This window comes from Aquarana catesbeiana, linkage group LG11 (assembly GCF_042186555.1).
Source record: "Aquarana catesbeiana isolate 2022-GZ linkage group LG11, ASM4218655v1, whole genome shotgun sequence".
NCBI lineage: Eukaryota > Metazoa > Chordata > Amphibia > Anura > Ranidae > Aquarana > Aquarana catesbeiana.
In genome coordinates this window covers 235,800,601-235,822,527 of record NC_133334.1, presented here as the reverse complement: position 1 = coordinate 235,822,527, position 21,927 = coordinate 235,800,601, and the positions used below count along the sequence as shown (strand labels likewise).

At 45.3% G+C, this 21,927-nt stretch overlaps 1 protein-coding gene across 1 annotated transcript in view; it reads right to left on the bottom strand.

Moving 5' to 3' along the window:
• The window catches only part of GAN (gigaxonin), a 63,427-nt gene extending 46,448 nt beyond the window's left edge, over positions 1-16,979 (bottom strand). The window contains exons 1-2 of the mRNA XM_073605533.1: positions 15,128-16,979; positions 3,880-3,994 (exon numbers count right to left, since the gene is read on the bottom strand). Coding sequence (XP_073461634.1) covers positions 3,880-3,994; positions 15,128-15,303 — 291 coding nt within the window. The 5' untranslated portion in view covers positions 15,304-16,979. The remainder of the gene's footprint in view (positions 1-3,879; positions 3,995-15,127) is intronic.
• Positions 16,980-21,927: the final 4,948 nt, after the last annotated feature.

The window sequence follows — 21,927 nt, the reverse complement described above, 5'->3', positions numbered from 1 at the left end:
GATGCTCAATAGGGTTTAGGTCTGGAGATATGCTTGCCCAGTCCATCACCTTTACCCTCAGCTTCTTTAGCAAGGTGGTAGTCTTGGAGGTGTGTTTGGGGTCATTACCATGTTGGAATACTGCCCTGCGGCCCAGTCTCCGAAGGGAGGGGATCATGCTCTGCTTCAGTATGTCACAGTACATGTTGGCATTCATGGTTCCCTCAATGAACTGTAGCTCCCCAGTGCCGGCAGCACTCATGCAGCCCCAGTCCATGACTCTCCCACCACGCTTGACTGTAGGCGAGACACACTTGTCTTTGTACTCCTCACCTGGTTGCTGCCAGCACACGCTTGACACCATCTGAACCAAATAAGTTTATCTTGGTCTCATCAGACCACAGGACATGGTTCCAGTAATCCATGTCCTTAGTCTGCTTGTCTTCAGCAAACTGCGGGCTTTCTTGTGCATCATCTTTAGAAGAGGCTTTCTTCTGGGATGACAGCCATGCAGGCCAATTTGATGCAGTGTGCGGCGTATGGTCTGACCACTGACAGGCTGACACCCCACCCCTTCAACCTCTGCAGCAATGCTGGCAGCACTCATATGTCTATTTCCCAAAGACAACCTCTGGATATGACGCTGAGCACGTGCACTCAACTTCTTTGGTCGCCCATGGCGAGGCCTGATCTAAGTGGAACTTGTCCCGTTAAACCGCTGTATGGTCTTGGCCACCGTTCTGCAGCTCAGTTTCAGGTTCAATCTTCGTATAGCCTAGGCCATTTTTATGTAGAGCAACAATTCATTTTTTTCAGATCCTCAGAGAGTTCTTTGCCATGAAGTGCTATGTTGAACTTCCAGTGACCAGTATGAGTGAGAGCGCTAACATCAAATTTAACACACCTGCTCCCCATTCACCCGAGATCTTGTAACACTAACGAGTCACATGACACCGGGGAGGGAAACTGGCTAATTGGGCCCAATTTGGACATTTTCACTTAGGGGTGTACTGACTTTTGTTGCCAGCGGTTTAGACATTAATGGCTGTGTGTTGAGTTATTTTGAGAAGAAAGCAAATTTACATTGTTATACAAGCTGTACACTCACTACTTTACATTGTAGCAAAGTGTCATTTCTACAGTGTTGTCACTTGAAAATATATAATAAAATATTTACTAAAATGTGAGGGGTGTACTCACTTTTGTGAGATACTGTATACATGATGTTTTTTATTCATCCCCTTGTGAGTGTTACTCATACGTTCTCAATATTAAAATTGTTTTACTGCTACACTTAGATGGCACTGCTTTTTGTCTCCTCTACATTCCAGAGTCTCTAGCTCCTTTCAAGCCTGGCAGGCTTCAAGAATAGTTTTATGGTAACCCTTAAATTGACTCATTTTTACAATGGACTAAAATCTGACTGTCCTACTCCTAATGTGTGAGAGTCACAAATACTCTAATGCCCTGTACACACGACCGGTTTTCCCGTTGGAATAAACTCTGAAGGTTTTTCCGACGGAATTCCGCTGAAACTGTCTTGCGTACACACGATCACACCAAAGTCTGACCATCCAGAACGAGGTGACGTACAACACATACGACGGGACTAGAAAAAGGAAGTTCAATAGCCAGTAGCCAACAGCTTCCGTCTCGTACTTGCTTCACAGCATGCGTCGTTTTTGGTACATCGGAACAGCCTACAGACGAGAGGTTTTCCCGATAGGAATTGGTTCCGTCGGAAATATTTAGAACATGTTCTCTTTCTAGGTCCGTCAGAATTTGAGACGTAAAAAGTCAGATGAGGCATACACACGATCGGAATATACGATGAAAAGCTCCCGTCTGACTTTTTCTGTCGGACATTCCGCTCGTGTGTACGGGGCATTATTCTAACCTTACAGCCCAATCTGGAGAGCGCCATGCAATTCTTGTTGTTCATGTTATAGAAGCACATATGTGTGCAGCCTCTGGCTACAGGCTTAGTATTGGTTTTAACCCATACTCTGTTTATCATTGTTTTATTATTATCATTTTGATTCACATTACAATATTACCTTTAATTTATTGTATATCCCCACTAGGGTTGCACCAATAACCTTATCGGTGCCGATACCCAGTACTTGCTCAAGTACTTCAACTCAGGCAAATGCTTTGATGCTTGACCCGATACCTGGGCAGTTAGGGGTGATCGGTGCGGCAGTGGGAGGAGTTACAAGCACCGATTTCCCTGTAAAGATTTCAATAAAGCAGCTGACAGCCGCTTCTCCACCTCTCCCTCCCCGCGGCTTTCAGCTGCTCTAATGAAATCTATACAGGGAGATCGGTGATTGCAACTCCAATGCCGCACCGATCATCCCAGACTGTCCCCTGTGCCCTCCTCTGGTCCCCCTACGTGCTCCTCCAGTCCCCATCCGTCCTCGAGCTGTCAGGATGGAGAGCTGAGGAAGGAGCCTGTAAATCTGTAATTTACCAGCTCCTTCCTTTTCCGAATGTACAGAGTCAGCGACTCTGTGTATTCATAACTGAGCATGCTTCAGTTTATGAATGGAGAGGAGCCACTGCCTCCTGTCTATTCATCTTCAGTGCAGATGAGGCTGCAGAGAAAGGGACTGGGGAATCTGTGCCCTCAGTCCCTTTCCCTGTCTCAAAAGGGAGATGTCAGGGGTCAGTTAGGACCCCTTATATCTCACCTAAGCCACCCCTTAACAGGGCTGATAAAAATAAATAATAATACAAAAAAGTTAAATAATTGTAATATATATTTAGAAGGTAAAATTGTAAAAAAAAAAAAAAAAAAAACCCACATACTACACTGACACCGTCTCTCCTTGGGAGAGTGCATGTGATCAGCACCGGCCCAATCAGCACTGCCCAGACAGAGTATCAGAGGAGAACGAAAAGTCGTCCTACAAACTTTACTAGGAACTGATACAAGTCACCAGACTACTACATACTTCTGAGAAAAGGTATTTATCAGTTTATATTTACTAAAATAATTGCATTTCCATGTTCTGTGTGCTGTGGGAGACCAGATATAGTGACTGCAGGTTCTGGGTTTAATAACACTAAGTCTATTTATAGTATTCATGAATTATATTTTTTTTTCATAGCTTCTATTTTTTAGATGTATTGTTTTCTGTGCCATTTTTTGAATTAATCTTGTTATTCATAAGGTTCAGGTATGTATATGAGGGAGACAGTGTTTGTTCTGTATCTGTAGAGAGGAAGTTGTCGTTGCATCCACTGTATCCATTGTAATGTGCTCATCCAGGGTTTAGGGTAATATACCACCTGTGGCTCTGAATGATCCTCCCCCATTTTATGTATATAAATATGGTCCTTTCACGGCCATTAGCCAGTCTGACAATAAAGCGCACATGCCTGGAGGTGGCACTGCGCATGCTTTAAAACACGTTGCACACACCCCTCCTTGGTGACGTCATCATGCCAATTGTACATCTCTGCAGCTCGCAAGCCGGAAGAGGGTGGCCAGAATTCTCCTCCTGTACTGCAGCTGATGTTTAGCCTGCTTGTGCATCTCCTGGCATCATCGAGTGGTTGCCCACCTAAGTGATGATTACTTTATGTTTGATATCATGTGAGTGGCCCCATTGAAGTTTTTGATCAAATGTGTTTTTACCCCATGACACATTTTTGCCTTTCTGGTTTTTCTTTCCACCAATAAAGCAACCTGTTACTTTAGGCAGAGCATAGACTCACTTTAACAAATAAAATCTTTGGAGCAAGACTTTTCTATAGTGACTTCCCACTTGTCATCTTTCATGAGTTGTCAAAGTTTTGGAGCCTTTGCTTAGCTCAAAGGTTACACAAAGAGCAGACAACTTCAACAGTCAGGTTCTCCACCCCACCAATAAATTCTCATAGCAAACACACTACCTGTCCACTAAAAATGTAGTCTAGTATCTCTTTCATAATGGTCACTGAAATGCCTTCCATCTGAATGCGGTAGATGGACCCATCGTCTTTTGGAGGGTTGTAGTTGAGTTTGGCTCTGCAATAATAAAAATAAAAAAATACAAGTTAACAAAATGCAAGAAACATGCTTTACTACTTGGCAAACCAGTGGCAGCTTAAAATAAATAAATAAATAAATAAATAAATAAATAAAAGGCATTCAAGAGGCGCTTGGATTTTGAAAAAGTTTATAGGAAGTAGTGAGATGGAACAAACATTTGAAGAGCCCGTTGACTGGTTGGGCTGCTCACAACAGACAAGGCTACCCCTCCAGTGGGTACCCCAGCAGGTTACCAGAAAAACACATGCATACATGGAAGGAGTGCCAGATCGAAGATAAGAGTCCAGTTTCATTTATTGGTTTTGTGCTAAGACAGCCAACGCATTTCGGGGGTCAAAAGGAACTCCCCCCCCCCCCCCCCATCAGGGCTTCAGTTAAAAATGAGAACCTTGAATGGACACAAAGACTTTCCTTTGCAAATCTGTACAGGGAAACTGCTGGATTACAAAAAAAGAAGAAGAATTACTTGCCAGTCGTATCTGCATGAGAAATCAAAATCGTCGGGCAACCAAGAGTTTTGATTGCTCATGCAGATACAGCTGGCGAGTGATTCTTCTAATCCAGCAATTAGGTTCCCTGCACAGATTCACATAAGAAAGTCTTTGTGTCCATTTTAACTGACGCCCCGATGAAGGAGAGTTCCTCTGCCCCCAAAACGTTTTTCCCCAGAACCAGCTTAGCCACGAGATGTCCAGACACTAGACCCGCATGCTTGTCCTTAGTTTGGATGCTCTCTAAATCAATGATATCCCTCTGAAAACCAAGTCTGCAGTATCAAATGCCATATTTCTAAAGACGCAAGCTCCCCTCTGGGAAAGTAATTGTACTGTGCACTTCTAAGTATGGGGGGGGGTTGACAGAATCGGGATGCGTTGTGTTAGCGCTTCAAAACATCCCAATACCATGGTATAAGGAGGACTGAAGCGCATTATTTCTATTATTACAGTAGTATACATACCTAAATAGTTAAACTTACCATAACGCAGAATCAGTGGGAGCCCTGAGCTGCCACCAGATGCAGATGGCCACTATCCTGCCCACCAGACGCAGGCTGCCACTGTCCTGCCACCAGACGCAGGCTGCCACTGTCCTGCCACCAGACGCAGGCTGCCACTGTCCTGCCACCAGACGCAGGCTGCCACTGTCCTGCCACCAGACGCAGGCTGCCACTGTCCTGCCACCAGACGCAGGCTGCCACTGTCCTGCCACCAGACGCAGGCTGCCACTGTCCTGCCACCAGACGCAGGCTGCCACTGTCCTGCCACCAGACGCAGGCTGCCACTGTCCTGCCACCAGACGCAGGCTGCCACTGTCCTGCCACCAGACGCAGGCTGCCACTGTCCTGCCACCAGACGCAGGATGCCACTATCCTGCCACCAGACGCAGGCTGCCACTATCCTGCCACCAGACGCAGGCTGCCACTATCCTGCCACCAGACGCAGGCTGCCACTATCCTGCCACCAGACGCAGGCTGCCACTATCCTGCCACCAGACGCAGGCTGCCACTATCCTGCCACCAGACGCAGGCTGCCACTATCCTGCCACCAGACGCAGGCTGCCACTATCCTGCCACCAGACGCAGGCTGCCACTATCCTGCCACCAGACGCAGGCTGCCACCAGACTCAGACTGCCACTATCCTGGCACCAGATGCAGATTGTCACTGTTGCGGCCTGTCACCAGATGCAGCTCATCACTATCCTTCCTGCCACCAGATGCACCTTCCACTGTTGCAGCCTGCCACCAGATGCAGCTTTCCAATGTAGAACGCAATCACAAAAACCAGATGCAGATTGTCACTTCAAGGCCCCATGCACACAGGACGTTATCAAAAAACTCCAGTAGTGTTAGCTGTACAATGAGTTTTGCAGTAGTGTTTTTTAGCAAAACTATACTCCCAGAAAAGCTTATGGCTTAAAAACTCTGATAAAAGCGTTTTTAGCCTTTATCAGAGTTGGGAGCGTTTTTACAGCTGAAAAACTCCTCTCAAAACCCACTAGTTCTGGGTTTTTTTCCAGCCAGAAAACACTCCTGCTAAAAACTGCTGGAATAACAGCCTATGTGTGCATGGACACATAGGATAACATGCTGGGGAATATGAGAATAGCTTGCAGAAAAAAAAAAAAAGCCTGAAGCTAAAAACAGCAGCTGTAAAATTGTCCAGTGTACACGAGGCCTAAGAATTGAAGGCAAACCTGTACATTTTTGTTTTCTGCAGTGAAACAATTTACATGCAACCTCTTCATAGAACCTTTTCCCAGCACTATGGTATTCGACTTGAGCGGGGAAACCTGCACATGGACAGTTGCAGCACTGGGTTCCATCCTGTGAAAGTGAGAACAGCGGTGATGCGGGACGGGCGGTGAGAGAGGTCATCTCTCAGCTTGGCTGCTGCTCAGCTTTCAGTGCAGCCTTTGCGGCCCGGCTGCAAACAGAGCATGGACCGACACAGGTCCATGGTCCTGGGATTAGGGACTGCTGGTTTAAAGTATACCTAAGGACAAACTTTTTTTTCCTCCCATTTTGGATAGAGGGGAGTTGGATTAGAACACCTATTTTTTTTTTTGCTGTCTGTGTCCCTGTCTGTCGCCCCAAGAGCGTCATTCTCTCTATTGCCATGTTTACCATTAGCATTGGAAGTGAAAGTAAAAGGAAATTGCAAATTTGGAGTTGTCCCCAGAAAAGTAATAAAGGGGAAATGTGCCAATGGAGACACTAGTTCTGGTGACCTGGGAGTCCCCAAGAATTTCCTTTAATTTGCAGGGATTTCCTCTCACTTCCTCTTTGAGACAGGAAGTTAAGGAAAATCTCTGCAATGGGACAAAGTGTCAGGGCTGAGCTCCTGCTACTTAACAAGCAGCTCTTTTCTTTCAGTGCTCAGAAGCTTCTCAGCTGAAGTTAATTACCAGCCACTCGTTACCAGAATGACTCACCTGGTCACCATTAACCTGCCTCATTAGTCCAGCCTACAGCCAGCTCCTTTTTGCTATTTAAGCAGCTTAGCTTATTTCCTCCTTGCCCTTGTGTGGTCTATGATCTCTAAGTGCTTCCTTCCTGTGCTCCTGTGTATGACTTGGCCTGGCTGACTTCCCATCCAATTCCTGTTCCTGACTACGCTGACTTCTGGTTTCCTGACCCGGGCTCGTCTGATTACCCGCTGTGGCAACCAAACCTTGGCTTCTGTTTTTTTTAACTACGTTCCGGAACGGTGTTATGGTTTTCATTTCATTAAAGGTTTGTCTTTTACTGCACTTTGTCCCCACCTGGTTTATGGTTCCTGACACACCGATGAGAAAAAAAAAAATCTGACAGGGATTATAACCCTCCCTTGCTCTATAAAAAAAGTTTTGCCTATAGTTCTATTTAACCTCCAGAGATCAACTAAAAAAGGAATTGACAGATTTTAGTTATGCATGGTTAGTCTAACTACTAAATTCATCCCTCTTTAGGCCTTTAGAAATAAGCCTTTCCTCAGCAGTCTCCACAGCCACAACCACTGCAATTTCTATAAAAAAAATAAAAATAAAATAAAAAGAAGGAAGCGTAGAGCCTATGGGATGAAACCTTTTTGCTAAGAAATCAGAGGTCAGCAGCTTGGAAGCCTGCCACGGTCACACCAACGAAGCCTGCAAAAGAACTGTGAGAAAAAAAAAAAAAAAAAAAGTGTTTTATGTGGACCAACCCTTTGTTTATGCCATCTTCCTCATCTCAACGGACTATTAGGCTGGATTCACACCTATGCATTTTTAGTGCTTTTTGCATATTTGCACTACAGAACGTGTTCCATAGGAAACCATGTTAAATGGACTGTAGTGCAAATCTGCAAAATCCAAAAAGCACTAAAAATGCATAGGTGTATATCCAGCCTTAGGAGGACATCTGGTAAAGTGGCAAGGGTATAATGGGACAAATCCCAGGAAATAGCAAAACACACTGAAATGGTGGATGAAGTCCTTGGTGGAAAATGGTTCAGATCACGAAAAAAAAAAAAAAAGCAATTGGTACAAATTATTATTATTAAATATATAAAATAAAAAGTATTAAAACTTTTCATTTCTTTTATCTAATCTCAGCCACCCAAACCAAGGAGTGGTGTTCTCCTTGCTATACAATTCGGGCGGGAACTTCAAAATGCATTCATGTACACACAGGCCTGTTTAAATCACTGAGTCATTGTATATGTGTATTTGATATTTTTATCAACATGTAAGTATATTAAACATCAGTTTACAAAAACACTATATAATAATATTCAACTAGACAGAACAGCATTCACAGAGCAGAACATAATCAAAGAGTTGGCAGCGCCATACTAAAAACACTAAACGTTTGCTGGTAGCTCTCCAAGAAGAGGAATAAGCCATAAAAGGACCAACGTGAAAATGCACAAGACCATAAAATACACTGATCAGCCATAACAGTATGACCACCCACCACATAACAGTATGATCACTAGACCTCTGAAGGTATGCTGTTTATCTGGCACAAAATCCTCAGTAGCAGATTCTTTAAGTCTATTAAGTTGTGAGGTGGGGCCTCCATGGATCAGACTTGTTTTTCCAGCAAATCTTGCAGATGCTTGATTGGACTGGGATCTGGAGAATTTAGAGGAAAAGTCAACACCTTGAACTTATTGTGTTCCTCAAAACACTCTTGAATTTATCAGACCAGGCCACCTTCCTCCATTGCTCCGTGATCCAGCTCTGATGTTTACATGTCCATTGTAGGCCCTTTTGGCTGTGGACATGGGTCAGTATAGACACGGGTCAGCATGGACCCCCTGACAGTACTGCCTCATACACCACAAACTGCAATGCACTGTGTTCTGACACCTTTCTATCAGAACCAGCATGAACTTTTTCAGCTATTTGAGCTACAGTAGCTCTTCTATTGGACTGGACTACACGGACCAGCCTTTGCTCTCCCTGTGCATCAATGAGCCTTGGCTGCCCAAACCCAGTCTCTTGGACCACTTTTGGTAGGTCCTGACCACTGCAGACCCGGACCATCCCACAAGAGCTGCAGTTTTGGACTTGCTCTGATCCAGTAGCCCAGTCATTACAATTTGGCCCAAGACAAAAATCATTCAAATCCTTACACTTGCCCATTTTTTCTGCTTTCAAGACATCAATTTCAGGGTCAACATGTTCACTTGCTGCCTAATATTTCCTACCCACTTTCGGATAACGTAACGAGATAATCAATCCTTTTCGCTTTCCTTGTCTGTGGTCATAGTGTTATGGCTAATCGGTGTATACTAAGTAAAAACATGCAGTGGTCCAAGTTTACACTGACACTCTACCTAGGTTCCGTATGCCTTTATTTTTTCCTTGGCCTTAGAGGGATTCAATTGAGAAAGAAAGACGTGAAATGTATACATTTGTTTAGTTACATTTGACGATTCTGTGGACCAGCACTCTGGCCACCATGTCTGATATCCTTGAAAGTGTACATATTTGCCAGCACACCATGGATCAACAACTTCCGTCCAAAGGTTTCTTTTATTGAAGGAGATCACATCACAGAGATAATAGCACTTATCTTTGTGATGTGATCTCATTCAATTAACAAAACCTTTGGACGGAAGTTGTGGATCCATGGTGTTCTGGGGAATATGTACACTTGCTTGATTTTCCAGGACCCAACTGGTAATCGCTGCAGCACCCACCATTTCAAGAGTCATACTTGCCAGGAACGTGTGCGAAAGCAATATTGACAAGATTGATATCCTTAAAAGACTTTAGCATTTTTTGGTAAGGTTAGAAAGTCATGAGATTCCACTGAGAACTGTTTTGATTTCATTCTTTTCGGCTGCCATCCTGATCCTTGATTTCACTGTTTAGCAAGTTACTAACCAGAACAAGTAACTTACAGGTGTTCAACAAGCAAACTATACATCAGGGGTCTCCACACTTTGCAAATAAAGGGCCATTTTACAGTCCTTCAGACTTTAGGGGGGCCAGACTGTGGCCATTAGTAGTAGAAAAAGTTCCAACGTCAGTGGGGGAAAAATGCCCCATCTTTGGTGTCAGTGGAAGGAATTGTGCTCCATCATTTGGAGGAATTTTGCCCCTTCATTGGTATCAGTGTGGGGAGGGGGGCATTATGCCCCATTGTTGGTATCAGTGGATGAAAGAGTGCCCCAGGGGCCAGATAAAAGCCAGCAAAGGGTCGCATCTGGCCCCCGGGCCACAGTTTGGACACCACTGCTATACATTCTTAGTTTATAAAACACATATACACTATATCACCAAAAGTATTGGGATGCCTACCTTTACACACACAAACTTTAATGGCATCCCAGTCTTAGCTGGCCCACCCTTTGTAGTTATAACAGCTTCAACTCTTCTGGGAAGGCTGTCCACAAGGTTTAGGAGTGTGTCTATGGGAATGTGTGACCATTCTTCCAGAAGGGCATTTGTGAGGTCAGGCACCGATGTTGGACAAGAAGGCCTGGCTCGCAGTCTCCGCTCTAATTCATCGTAAAGGTGTTCTATCAGGTTGGAGGTCAGGACTCTGTGCAGGCCAGTCAAGTTCCTCCACCCCAAACTTGCTCATCCATGTCTTTATGGACCTTGCTTTGTGCACTGGTGTGCAGTCATGCTGGAACAGGAAGGGGCCATCCCCAAACTGTTCCCACAAAGTTGGGAGCATGAAATTGTCCAAAATATCTTTGTATGCTGACGCCTTAAGTGTTCCCTTCACTGGAACTAAGGGGCCAAACCCAATCCCTGGAAAAACAACCCCACAGCATAATCCCCCCTCCACCAAATGATTTGGACCAGTGCACAAAGGAAGGTCCTTAAAGACACGAATGAGCGAGTTTGGGGAGGAGGAACTTGACTGGTCTGCACAGAGTCCTGACCTCAACCTGATAGAACACCTCTGGGATGAATTAGAGCGGGGACTGCGAGCCAGGCCTTCTCGTCCAACATCAGTGCTGGACTTTACAAATGCGCTTCTGGAAGAATGGTCAAACATTCCCAGATACACTCCTAAACCTTGTGGACAGCCTTCCCAGAAGAGCTGAAGCCGTTATAGCTGCAAAGGGTGGACTAACTCAATATTGAACCCTACAGACTAATGCCCTGTACACATGGTCGGACATTGATCAGACATTTTGACAACAAAATCCTAGGATTTTTTCCGACGGATGTTGGCTCAAACTTGTCTTGCATACACACGGTCACACAAAGTTGTCGGAAAATCCAATCATTCTGAACGCGGTGACGTAAAACATGTACGTCGGGACTATAAACGGGGCAGTAGCCAATAGCTTTCATCTCTTTATTTATTCTGAGCATGCGTGACACTTTGTCCGTCGGATTTGTGTACACACGATCGGAATTTCCGACAACGGATTTTGTTGTCGGAAAATTTTACATCCTGCTCTCAAACTTTGTGTGTCGGAAAATCCGATGGAAAATGTGTGATGGAGCCTACACACGGTCGGAATTTCCGACAACAAGGTCCTATCACACATTTTCCATCGGAAAATCAGACCGTGTGTACGGGGCATAAGACTGGGATACCATTAAAGTGCGTGTATAGCAGGTGTCCCAATACTTTTCGTAATATAGTGTGTATAATATATATATACACACACATTATATATATATTTTTTTTTTTATATAACACTGTCAATTTACACACATACAAGGGCAAATTAAGCAGCAGAGGAAAGCTACACACACAAGCAAAGGGAGAACATAGAAACTCCACAAAGACTGTATCCTGGCCAGGATTCAATCCAAGGACCCCAGTGCTACAAGGCAGAAGTGCTATATAAAAGTATGTAAGCATGTATTTTTTTTCTGTGAATGACTAAACCTATTTTAAAGCAACCTGCAAAGATGGATATATAGGAGTTGTCACTTCCAATTTGTTTGTTTCTAAAGGTCCAGGCTCCAGGACAGTCATCTGCATCCCACCCTAACTACCTATAATGTCACTGACCTGGAACAAACATAGAACAAGTGAAGTCTGTAAAGACGCATCTTCTCTCCTGAATGCTTTTTCTAGGTCAGAGACTCACTAGGTAATCAAACAAGGATCAGGATGACAGCTGCACTTTTAAACAGACATCAGCAATGGCATATCCAATATTTTGATAATCAATGGAATTCTCCTAAATTGTGCTATTTGTAAGTACTTTTATATGACATTTCCCCCTCACCAGAGGATTTATTTATATCAGACAGTCGGCATTTCCAGCGCTGGTTACTAAATTAAGACAGAGGGGTCAGAGGTCACTATACACTTGGTATCATATATACCGTCTATCCTGTTAAAAGTTCTTCTAGTGTTTTATTATGTACATAGAGATGCTGAATCGAGGCATTTAGATGGCATGTAAAGGGTCTAGGCAAATTTTTGGCACGTCAGTAAGAAGATACTACCCCAATAAATGACATCAGAAAATGGGAGTCTCAAACATCTATCATACAGGTAATTCAGGCTGGGATCACACCTGTGCGATCAGAGACATTGCATGTCATTTGCACCTCTGCTGTGCAGATTACATGTGATGTCTGTGCGATGCGAATTCAGCCATACAAACTGTATGGCTGAAATCGCATCACATTTGCACCAAAATGGTGTAGGACCCTTTTTTTGGTCCGCACTGGAATTGGATCCATGCGATTCGATTCCTGTACCATTTCACAGTTTGCACTGCGATCCAATCTAGGGGTGTCATTAACTTTACATTGACCACCCCCCAGCAGTTCGCAGATGTCAGTGTGAACCAATGTGCGATGCGAGATCCAGCACTGAATCGCAGTTTCCCGCATCGCATCAGTGTGAACCGGGACTCAAAGAATTACTGACCCATTGAATGCATCCGTATGAATGCAGTTGGAACATGCCTTATCCATATGAATGCAGTTGGAACATGCCTTATCCATATGAATGCAGTTGGAACATGCCTTATCCATTGGGTGTCTTGCACCTACCCATAACTATTAACATGAAAACTATTTTTTTTTTCTCCTGTAAAGACACACACCTTTACATAATTACTAACAATAAAAATTCAGCAATTGTATGCAGTGGTTGAGGCATTTATGTTAATAAAGACAGCACAACAGACAAGATGGCTTGAAATCTGAGACAGCGTGCTAAATATCCCTGGGATTGCCCCCGGGGCAGAGCCGCCCTTAAAAAAATGCTTCGTCTTGCAGTTAGCCAAAATAGGTTGAATTTTACAAGTTAACTCCTTAACTAAAAGGAGCTACTTACATCACCCAGCCTGGGAGTACCATAGGAGACATAAGCAGTCTTTTGAATAGCAGACATCAATGTAACACAACCTGTAATGATAGACTAACTTGGTTTATGGCTGACTTCACCACCCACTGTATGTAACCTTGTTACACTGAGAGTATGAAGATTGGAAAAGGGTCATTCTTTCTGTCCAGCCAGTCCTAGTGTGCAATATACAAAATTGAGACTCATTTTTTTGAGACTGCAAGTATTTCTTTACAGATTCTCAAATTTCTCATATGTGCTTCCTGTAGCATCCCTGAACTACATCCAACCTTATAGGTTTACACATCCGACACACTCAGTGCCACTGTATACTACACTACCAGAGCCAAAGAGAAGATTTGTGACAAACCCCCCAGTGTAGGTGTAGGAGGAGGGCTGGCGGGTTGCAGAGAATGGGTGCTGAAAGAGCAGTGAGTAGAAGAGGTTTGTCTACCCAACTTCTGCCAGCATTTCTTACTAAGCCTGTGGGGGACAACCTGAAGTTCGGAATTCTAACACCCCCCACCCCCCGCCTTTAGCCGGCATGTGTGGTAGTGACTGCTCCTTACTTTCAGTATTACGCATGCAGGGAATTCAGCAGCCATATTTCTGACATGACAATATGGCGGCAGTATTCAGCACAAGTGCTGTAGCGAACTCAGATCCCAGATGTAGATAAGGTCACACACATGCATGCTGAATAGCCAGAAATATGGCCACTCTATTCATGCATGGGGTGCAGATTGCATGCATGCTGCACAGGCAGAGGCCAGGAAAAGGGCCAGAAATATGATGGCTATATTCACTCATGCATTGGGTGCAGATTGTGTAGAGGCCAGGAATAGGTCCAGCAATATGGAGGCCGTATTCATGCATTCATGGGGTGCTGCACAGGCAGAGGCCAGGAAAAGAGCCAGAAATACAGAAGCCATGTTCATGCATGGGGTGCTGCACAGGCAAAGGCTTGTACTGTGCGATCCGGTGCAGGCAAACCGCATTGCGTTTGCGGTGTTTACTTTGTATTGACACTCACAGTGGATCGTAATGCGGGAAATGTGCAGGGATCACTGCGTTTCCCGCACTTGTATGAGCCTAGGCTTTTTAGGATTTTTCTGTAAAGGTGAACTTACACAGGACACCTCACCCCCCAGTCCCGTTAACCTGCAACGCGGCCATCTCCCGTTCTAAGCCCTACTAGCGCCGACTCACCGGACTGGGGCTTAGAAATACTCGCAGATTAATCTCCAAAACCTCCTGTCAGGAGGGACATTTTGGAGCATTCTAATTGGTCGGCGCCGTCGACCAATCAGATCTGGCATAGTCCATCCTGTCAGTGGGGAAGTAGTAGAGGGGATTTCTAAGCCCCGGTCCAGCTGAGGCAGCGAGAGCGGGGCTCAGAACGGGAGACCGCCACTTACACTTTTAAAAAGGGAACTAATGAAGCCGTCACATCTAAGAATTAGCCCATTTACACCGGTGCGGCTTTGAAATCGCGCTACTTCAGCGCAATTTCAAAGCCACACATAAGTGCGCTTTTCACTACCGATTTCATTGCGGGTTGTGACTTCCTACAACAAAAGTCTATGCAAGTCGCAATGAAAATCAGCAAAAATTTGTGCAGGAATCCTTTTTTCTGGTTTGCAGCTATTTGAATGGTTCCATTGCTGACAATGGGGGTGCGACTTGTCATGTAATTTGGAACTGTCAAATTGAATGACAAATCACAATGGTGTGAATGGGGGCTTAGTGTGCTGAAACATAATAAATGTTTGCTTTTGGGATTAATACCGCTTAACTTTAAATGCCCTGATGACAATATGCAAATATATAACATATAATAATAAAAAAAAATTGTATTTACCTAATGTAGGGACTAGCAGCTGCTAAAATATTCCTCTGCACAGGAATTTCTTGTTCTTCCACAATAAGCAGAGCATCACAGAAGTCGGATTCTTCACGGAATGAACTCATAGCTCGGAGAAGCTTGGCGGCATGTTGGGGGTCAGATACCACTGTCATAGAGTTTGAATCTGCCATGTTGGACCAATGTGTGCAAGGAGGGAGCAGGACTATCTAAACTTACTCTATGTAAAAAGCAAACGCTGAATCAGAGAATGGGGAGGGAGCTAGATACCCCTGGTGCAAAGAAATAGTATAGAAATATCTTGGACAGGATGTGGTCATACAATATATACTTAACCTGTACATGGACTGCAATACTGAACTACTAACACTGATAGGACAGAAACAACATGCATTCTGTGCTATATACAGCCTGTATGTTCAGAAGAACTGACTATGCAAAAATCAGATCATTCCCATATCATAGGCTGCTAAAATAAAAAAGGAGGTATGTGTGCTGGTAATACGTAGGCACTTTGAGCTCCTACTTAGAAGCTAAATCCGGGACAAGGTGGTGCAGCTGACAACAGAACGATGATGAAAAGGCACTATGAATGAAGGGAGCTGTACAGAAACATGCAGTAAGAGTTTATATTTCGGACAAGCTGGGCTGTGTACAGGAATGTATATTGGAGAAGAATACTATCTACAGGACACTATGGAAGAACTGATCTATAAAGCTACAACCAAGGCAGTCTATGGACTGGACTCTGGCTTCAGGAATTGCTGCATAAGAAATATTGGACCATTAACAGTCACTATGAATGAGGTAATACAGAAACAGTAAGAACCCGTACCGTGAGAGTGAAGACTTTGTGTCATCACATAGACAGCGGAGGAAGATTAGAAATGCAGCAAATGTGGGTCATTATATAGGAATGGAGAACGATGGAGCTCTGTGTATAGGAATGGAGAGCAGTATGGATACAATGGAGAAGAGTTGTGTGAGGAGTAAAGAACAGACACCACTAGGAGAGCGGGATCATTGTGTCTGAGCAGGCTGTGGATGGGGCTAATGTACAGGCTGTAGATAAGGCTATGCACGCAGGAAAGGCCTATGTACACAAGTAGAGGCTGTGTATGGGAATGAACAGACAGAGGAATAACAGAAGTCCTGCTAAGTTAAAAAATCTGCTCATAGGGTTGTATAGGGAACAGGACACAAAGACTGGGTATCTTTGGGGCTCTCTAGGAAGGCCGGGAATCTTTTTAGATCTCTGGGAGGGCTGGGAATCTCTGGGGCTCTCTAGGGAGGCTGGGAATCTCTGAAGCTCTCTAGGGAATCTTTTTAGATCTCTGGGAAGGCTGGGAATCCCTGGGGAGGCTAGGAATCTCTGGGACTCTCAAGGGAGGCTGGTTACCTCTTTAGATCTCTGGGGAGGCTGGGAATCTCTTTAGATCTCTGGGGAGGCTGGGAATCTCTTTAGATCTCTGGGGAGGCTGGGAATCTCTTTAGATCTCTGGGGAGGCTGGGAATCTCTAGGGAGGTCAGGAATCTCTGGGCAGGCTGGGAGTCTCAGAGAAGATTGGGGTTCTGTGTACAGGAATGGACAGACAGAGGAAGACAGAAGGACAGAAGTCGGTCTAAGTTTCAGAGCAGAGTGGCACAATGAGAGCTGTATATGGAATGCAGAGTCCCGGGCAGAGCTCCTGGCACACACAGGCTGTGGCCCCCTCAGTCTGGGAATGGGTCCGGGCTCTCCTCTCTTCTCTTCTCCTCCTCACACCTCTGTGCACCCGGCTCAGCAGCAGCCAAGGCTTCCTGACCAGCCTGCATGACGTCATCACAGAGCGTCCCACACCCCACGTGTCAAAACACAGCCCGGAGCCATGGAGCTACAGTCTGAGACTGGAAAGAAAGGGGGTGTGGCCAAAAAAGCCCTTCATTTGGACTTGACAGGTAGCCCCGCCTCTCTAGCGGTTCACAGCCTATGGCGTTCTAGCCCTTCCCCATACTCTGCCAGGCAACCTTAGATCATTGGCTCCTTCAGTGTTGTGTGCCCTCCCCTCTGACCGGCTCTGTGTGGTTTGCACAGCTCCAGCAGACAGTATAGCGCCATGTTTGTGGTGTGTGACACACAAGGCAAGGAGTGGCCCTACTCTAGGGAGGGGATGTTGTTGAGTGAAGCTGTGGGCTAATGCAGGGATTAGAGGGCTGGGCTGAACTCTGCAAGTTACAGAACAAACTAAAAGTGCTCATAGACAGGAGACAGCCAGTCCCACATCCAGCAGATTACACTTCATCCCTCTACTGGATTGTAATAAACTTTATTATACACCAATCAGCCATAACAGTTTGACCACTGACAGGTAAAGTGAAGAACATTGATTTTCTCATTACAATGGCATCTGAAAGTGGGTGGGATCTATTAGGAAGTGAGCATGTTGTCCCTGAAGTTGATGTGTTGAGAGCCGCTCCAAAACTGCAGCTCTTGCGGGGATGTTGGTCTGCAGTGGTCAGGAACAGTAGCGGCTGGTGCTCAAAATCTTTGGGGGGGCGCAAACAAATTGAAAAATTGTAAAAAAAAAACATCAATTGCAGCCTCACTGTGCCACCAATCGCAGCCACTGTGCCATCAAATACCGCCACTGTGCCCATCAATTGCAGCCACTGTAAGTGTGCCCATCAAACGGTGCCACTGTACCATCAAATGCTCCCAATGCTGCCACTGTGCCATCCAATGCTGCCACTGTGATCCCCCTGCCCCCGCCCGCTCGCCATCTGCCCGGCACTTACCCTGTCTCGGTGGGGCAGCGGGTGACGGCAAGCAGTGTCTTCCAGGCGTCTTCTCCCGTCCTCTCCTATGATTGGACGCCTGATAGGCGTCCAATCACAGCGCCTGACGTTTCAGCCAATCAGGCGACCGGTAACAGACCCGGCAACCTGATTAGCTGAGAGGCGGGTCAATGTTAGCAAAACGAATTCCTTCGACTTTGCTAACATTGAGCTGAGTGACAAGGAACGCACAGCGTTGCGCCCGCTTTTCACTTTTTTGGACGCCTATTAGAACCTGCGGCTCTAATCAGGTGCTTCCAAAAAACACTCTCGAAAAGGGGCCAGACACCTGAATAGGGGGTGTCAGCAGTGACCATAGATAGATTCATGCAATGCATGAATCTATCTATGGTGATTAGAGAGTGACAGGAGAGGGGGGCAGCGCTCCTGCGCCCTTATGGACACACCGCCACTGGTCAGGAGCAACCAAAAGTGGTCCAAGGGTGTCAGTTTCATTGTGGGAATGAATGAAGGTGCCCAAGACAATCATGCAACATGTGGGACTGTCTCGGGCAATCCGGGACACGTGGTTACCCTAATGGGTCAGCATGGGCACCCTGACTGGTCTAAGTCTATGCAACTCCATATGCAACAGACTGTAAAGCCTGAGGCCTGTGATTCCCGAGGCCCCAGCATTCAGCGCGGAGGAGGATTTAACTTCCTCCTCCTCCGCGCCTAGTGCTTTAGCTCCACCCATCTCCTTCTCAATCTTCTCCGGCGGCATGCTCAACGGGAAGGGAACTGCCAGGATTTGAGAGCAACTCTCAATACGCAGAGGTAAGGCCGAGCGCCAGAGATGGATGGAGCACCATGTGTGTCATGAGGCACTGACTAGAGAGAGAATGGTAGAGGACAGGTGACACACTTGGAGGGATGGGAGGAGGACACATCCTTAGATCTCAGGGGTTTATTATGGGACGTGTAGTCCTTCAGTTTTGGGGGATGTGACCCCGTCAAAAGTGAAGAACTACAGGTCCCAGCATAAACCCCTCAGAGCAGATGTAACAACCCCCCCCCCCCCGCCCTCCCAATTAGTGAAGAACTACAGGTCCCAGCATGAACCTGTGAAATCTATAGGGTCACACCCTTAGATCTCAGGAGTTCATGCTGGGACTTGTAGTCCTTCACTTTTGGGGGTTTTGACCCCCAAAGGTGAAGAACTACAGGTCCCAGCATGAGTCCCTCAGAGCTGAAGATGTGACTGACACCCCTTCTGCCCACCAATTAGTGAAGAACTACAGGTCCCAGCATGAACCTGTGAAATCTACAGGGTCACACCCTTAGATCTCAGGGGTTCATGCTGGGACTTGTAGTCCTTCACTTTTGGGGGTTTTGACCCCCAAAGGTGAAGGACTACAGGTCCCAGCATGAGTCCCTCAGAGCTGAAGATGTGACTGACACCCCTTCTGCCCACCAACTAGTGAAGAACTACAGGTCCCAGCATGAACCCCAGAAATCTATGGGGTTACAAAAAAAGGTATCAAAAATCTTTTTTTTTGTGGGGATGGGGGGTCCCTGAATGGCAGTTTGTAAATGTGGTCACCCTATGACCCATGTCCACAGCTGAAAGCACCTACAATGGGCCAGTGAGCATCAGAACTGGACCACGGTGCAATGGAAGATGGTGGCCTGGTCTGATGAATTCAAGAAAGGTTTGAGGAACACAACAGGTTTGAGGTGTTGACTCGTCCTCTACATTCTCCAGATCTCGATCCAATACAGCATCTGAGGGATGTGCTGGAAAAACAAGTCTGATCCATGGAGGCCCCACCTTGCAACCTACAGGACTTAAAGGATCTGCTACTGACAGCTTGGTGCTAAATACCACAGCATACCTTCAAAGGTCTAGTGGAGGCCATGCCTCGACATGGTATGGTGGGTGGTCATAATGTTATGGCTGATCAGTGTGTATATGTATGGTCAATGAAGATGCTACCCCCATCCAAATATTATAAAACAAAAAACAGATTAGGTATGAAATTTTCTGTTGGATCCCTCTTGTTCACCAGAGATAGTCCTGGCACAATTACAAATGCTCAGCAGATAAAAGGGGGAACGTTTTTGCTTCTATTCAAAAGAATAATTGTAGAAGAAAAGTTATGGAAAAAAAGAGTGTTAGAGAGCTGCAGGGGAAACAGGTCAGCCACCCCTTCAGTAGGCATGGGTGCCTGGGATTCCACCATAAAGCGATACTAAATCTTAATTTTTTTAAAAATTTTAAATAAAAAAGAAGATGTCATACTTACTCTGTGCAAGGACATTCTGCAGAGTGGTGGCTTACCATCTCATTTTGGGTCTTGTCCGCTTCTCCTCTTCTCCAAGTGCCCCCATAGCAAGCCATGTACTATGTGGGCACCAGTGTTGCCAACCCCCCAGGACGCCCAAAATTTATAAACAACACCCATTTTTTACTGACAAAAATCATGACATTTACTGACACTGCCACATGTTTTACTGACACTTCAAAAAAGTACATAAAATTGTAGCTTTAAGTGCAAAACAGTGCAAATATCAATATTTAAGCTACCAGCATGTAGCTAGTGTTGTTAGCAATGTGTTTAAGTTATAACAAAAGTCAAAAAGAGCAGCACAGAGTTCCCCCTTACATCAGAGTCTGAAGGGTTCCCCCTTACAATGCGATGTAAAGGGGAAATCTGATGTAACCAGAGACCACCTTATATGAGAGTCTGCTGCGTTCCCCTTTACATCAGAGTTCCCGCTTACAGTATCTTACAAAAGTGAGTACACCCCTCACATTTTTGTAAATATTTGATCTTTTCAGGCACTATGTTTGAAGGAATGTTTCATTTTTATTGTTTCACTTTAAGCATCATTAAAATCAGTGCTTCTGTAAAAACAATACTTTAAAAAAATTGCATTGATACATGTGCCCCAGGGCAGTACCCAGGTCCCCATACCCTTTTTATGGCCAATAACTTGCATATAAGCCTTCAAAATGGGCACTCTTAATTTTTCATGCAATGTTGCAGACCCTGATGTACAGTATCTCACAAAAGTAAGTACACCCCTCACATTTTTGTAAATATTTTATTATATCTTTTCATGTGATAACACTGAAGAAATGACACTTTGCTACAATGTAAAGTAGTGACTGTATAGCTTGTATAACAGTGTAAATTTGCTGTCCCCTCAAAATAACTCAACATACAGCCATTAATGTCTAAACCGCTGGCAACAAAAGTGAGTACACCCCTAAGTGAAAATGTCCAAAATGGGCCCAAAGTGTCAATATTTTGTGTGGCCACCATTATTTTCCAGCACTGTCCTAACTCTCTTGGGCATGGAGTTCACCAGAGTTTCACAGGTTGCCACTGGAGTCCTCTTCCACTCCTCCATGACAACATCACAGAGCTGGTGGATGTTAGAGACCTTGCGCTCCTCCACCTTCCATTTGAGGATGCCCCCTAGATGCTCAATAGGGTTTAGGTCTGGAGACATGCTTGGCCAGTCCATCACCTCTACACTCAGCTTCCTTAGCAAGGCAGTGGTTGTCTTGAATGTGTGTTTGGGGTCATTATCATGTTGCAATACTGCCCTGTGGCCCAGTCTCCGAAGGGAGGGGATCATGCTTGGCTTCAGTATGTTAAATGCATTTATGATTTCCTCAATGAACTGTAGCTCCCCAGTGCCGGCAGCACTCATGCAGCCCCAGACTATGACACTCTCACCACCATGCTTGACTGTAGGCAAGACACACTTGTCTTTGTACTCCTCACCTGGTTGCCGCCACACACGCTTGACACCATCTGAACCAAATAAGTTTATCTTGGTCTCATCAGATCACAGGACATGGTTCCAGTAATCCATGTCCTTAGTCTGCTTGCCTTCAGTAAACTGTTTGCAGGCTTTCTCGTGCATCATCTTTAAAAGAGGCTTCCTTCTGGGACGACCAATTTCATGCAGTGTGTGACGTATGGTCTGAGCACTGACAGGCTGACCACCCATCCCTTCAACCTCTGCAG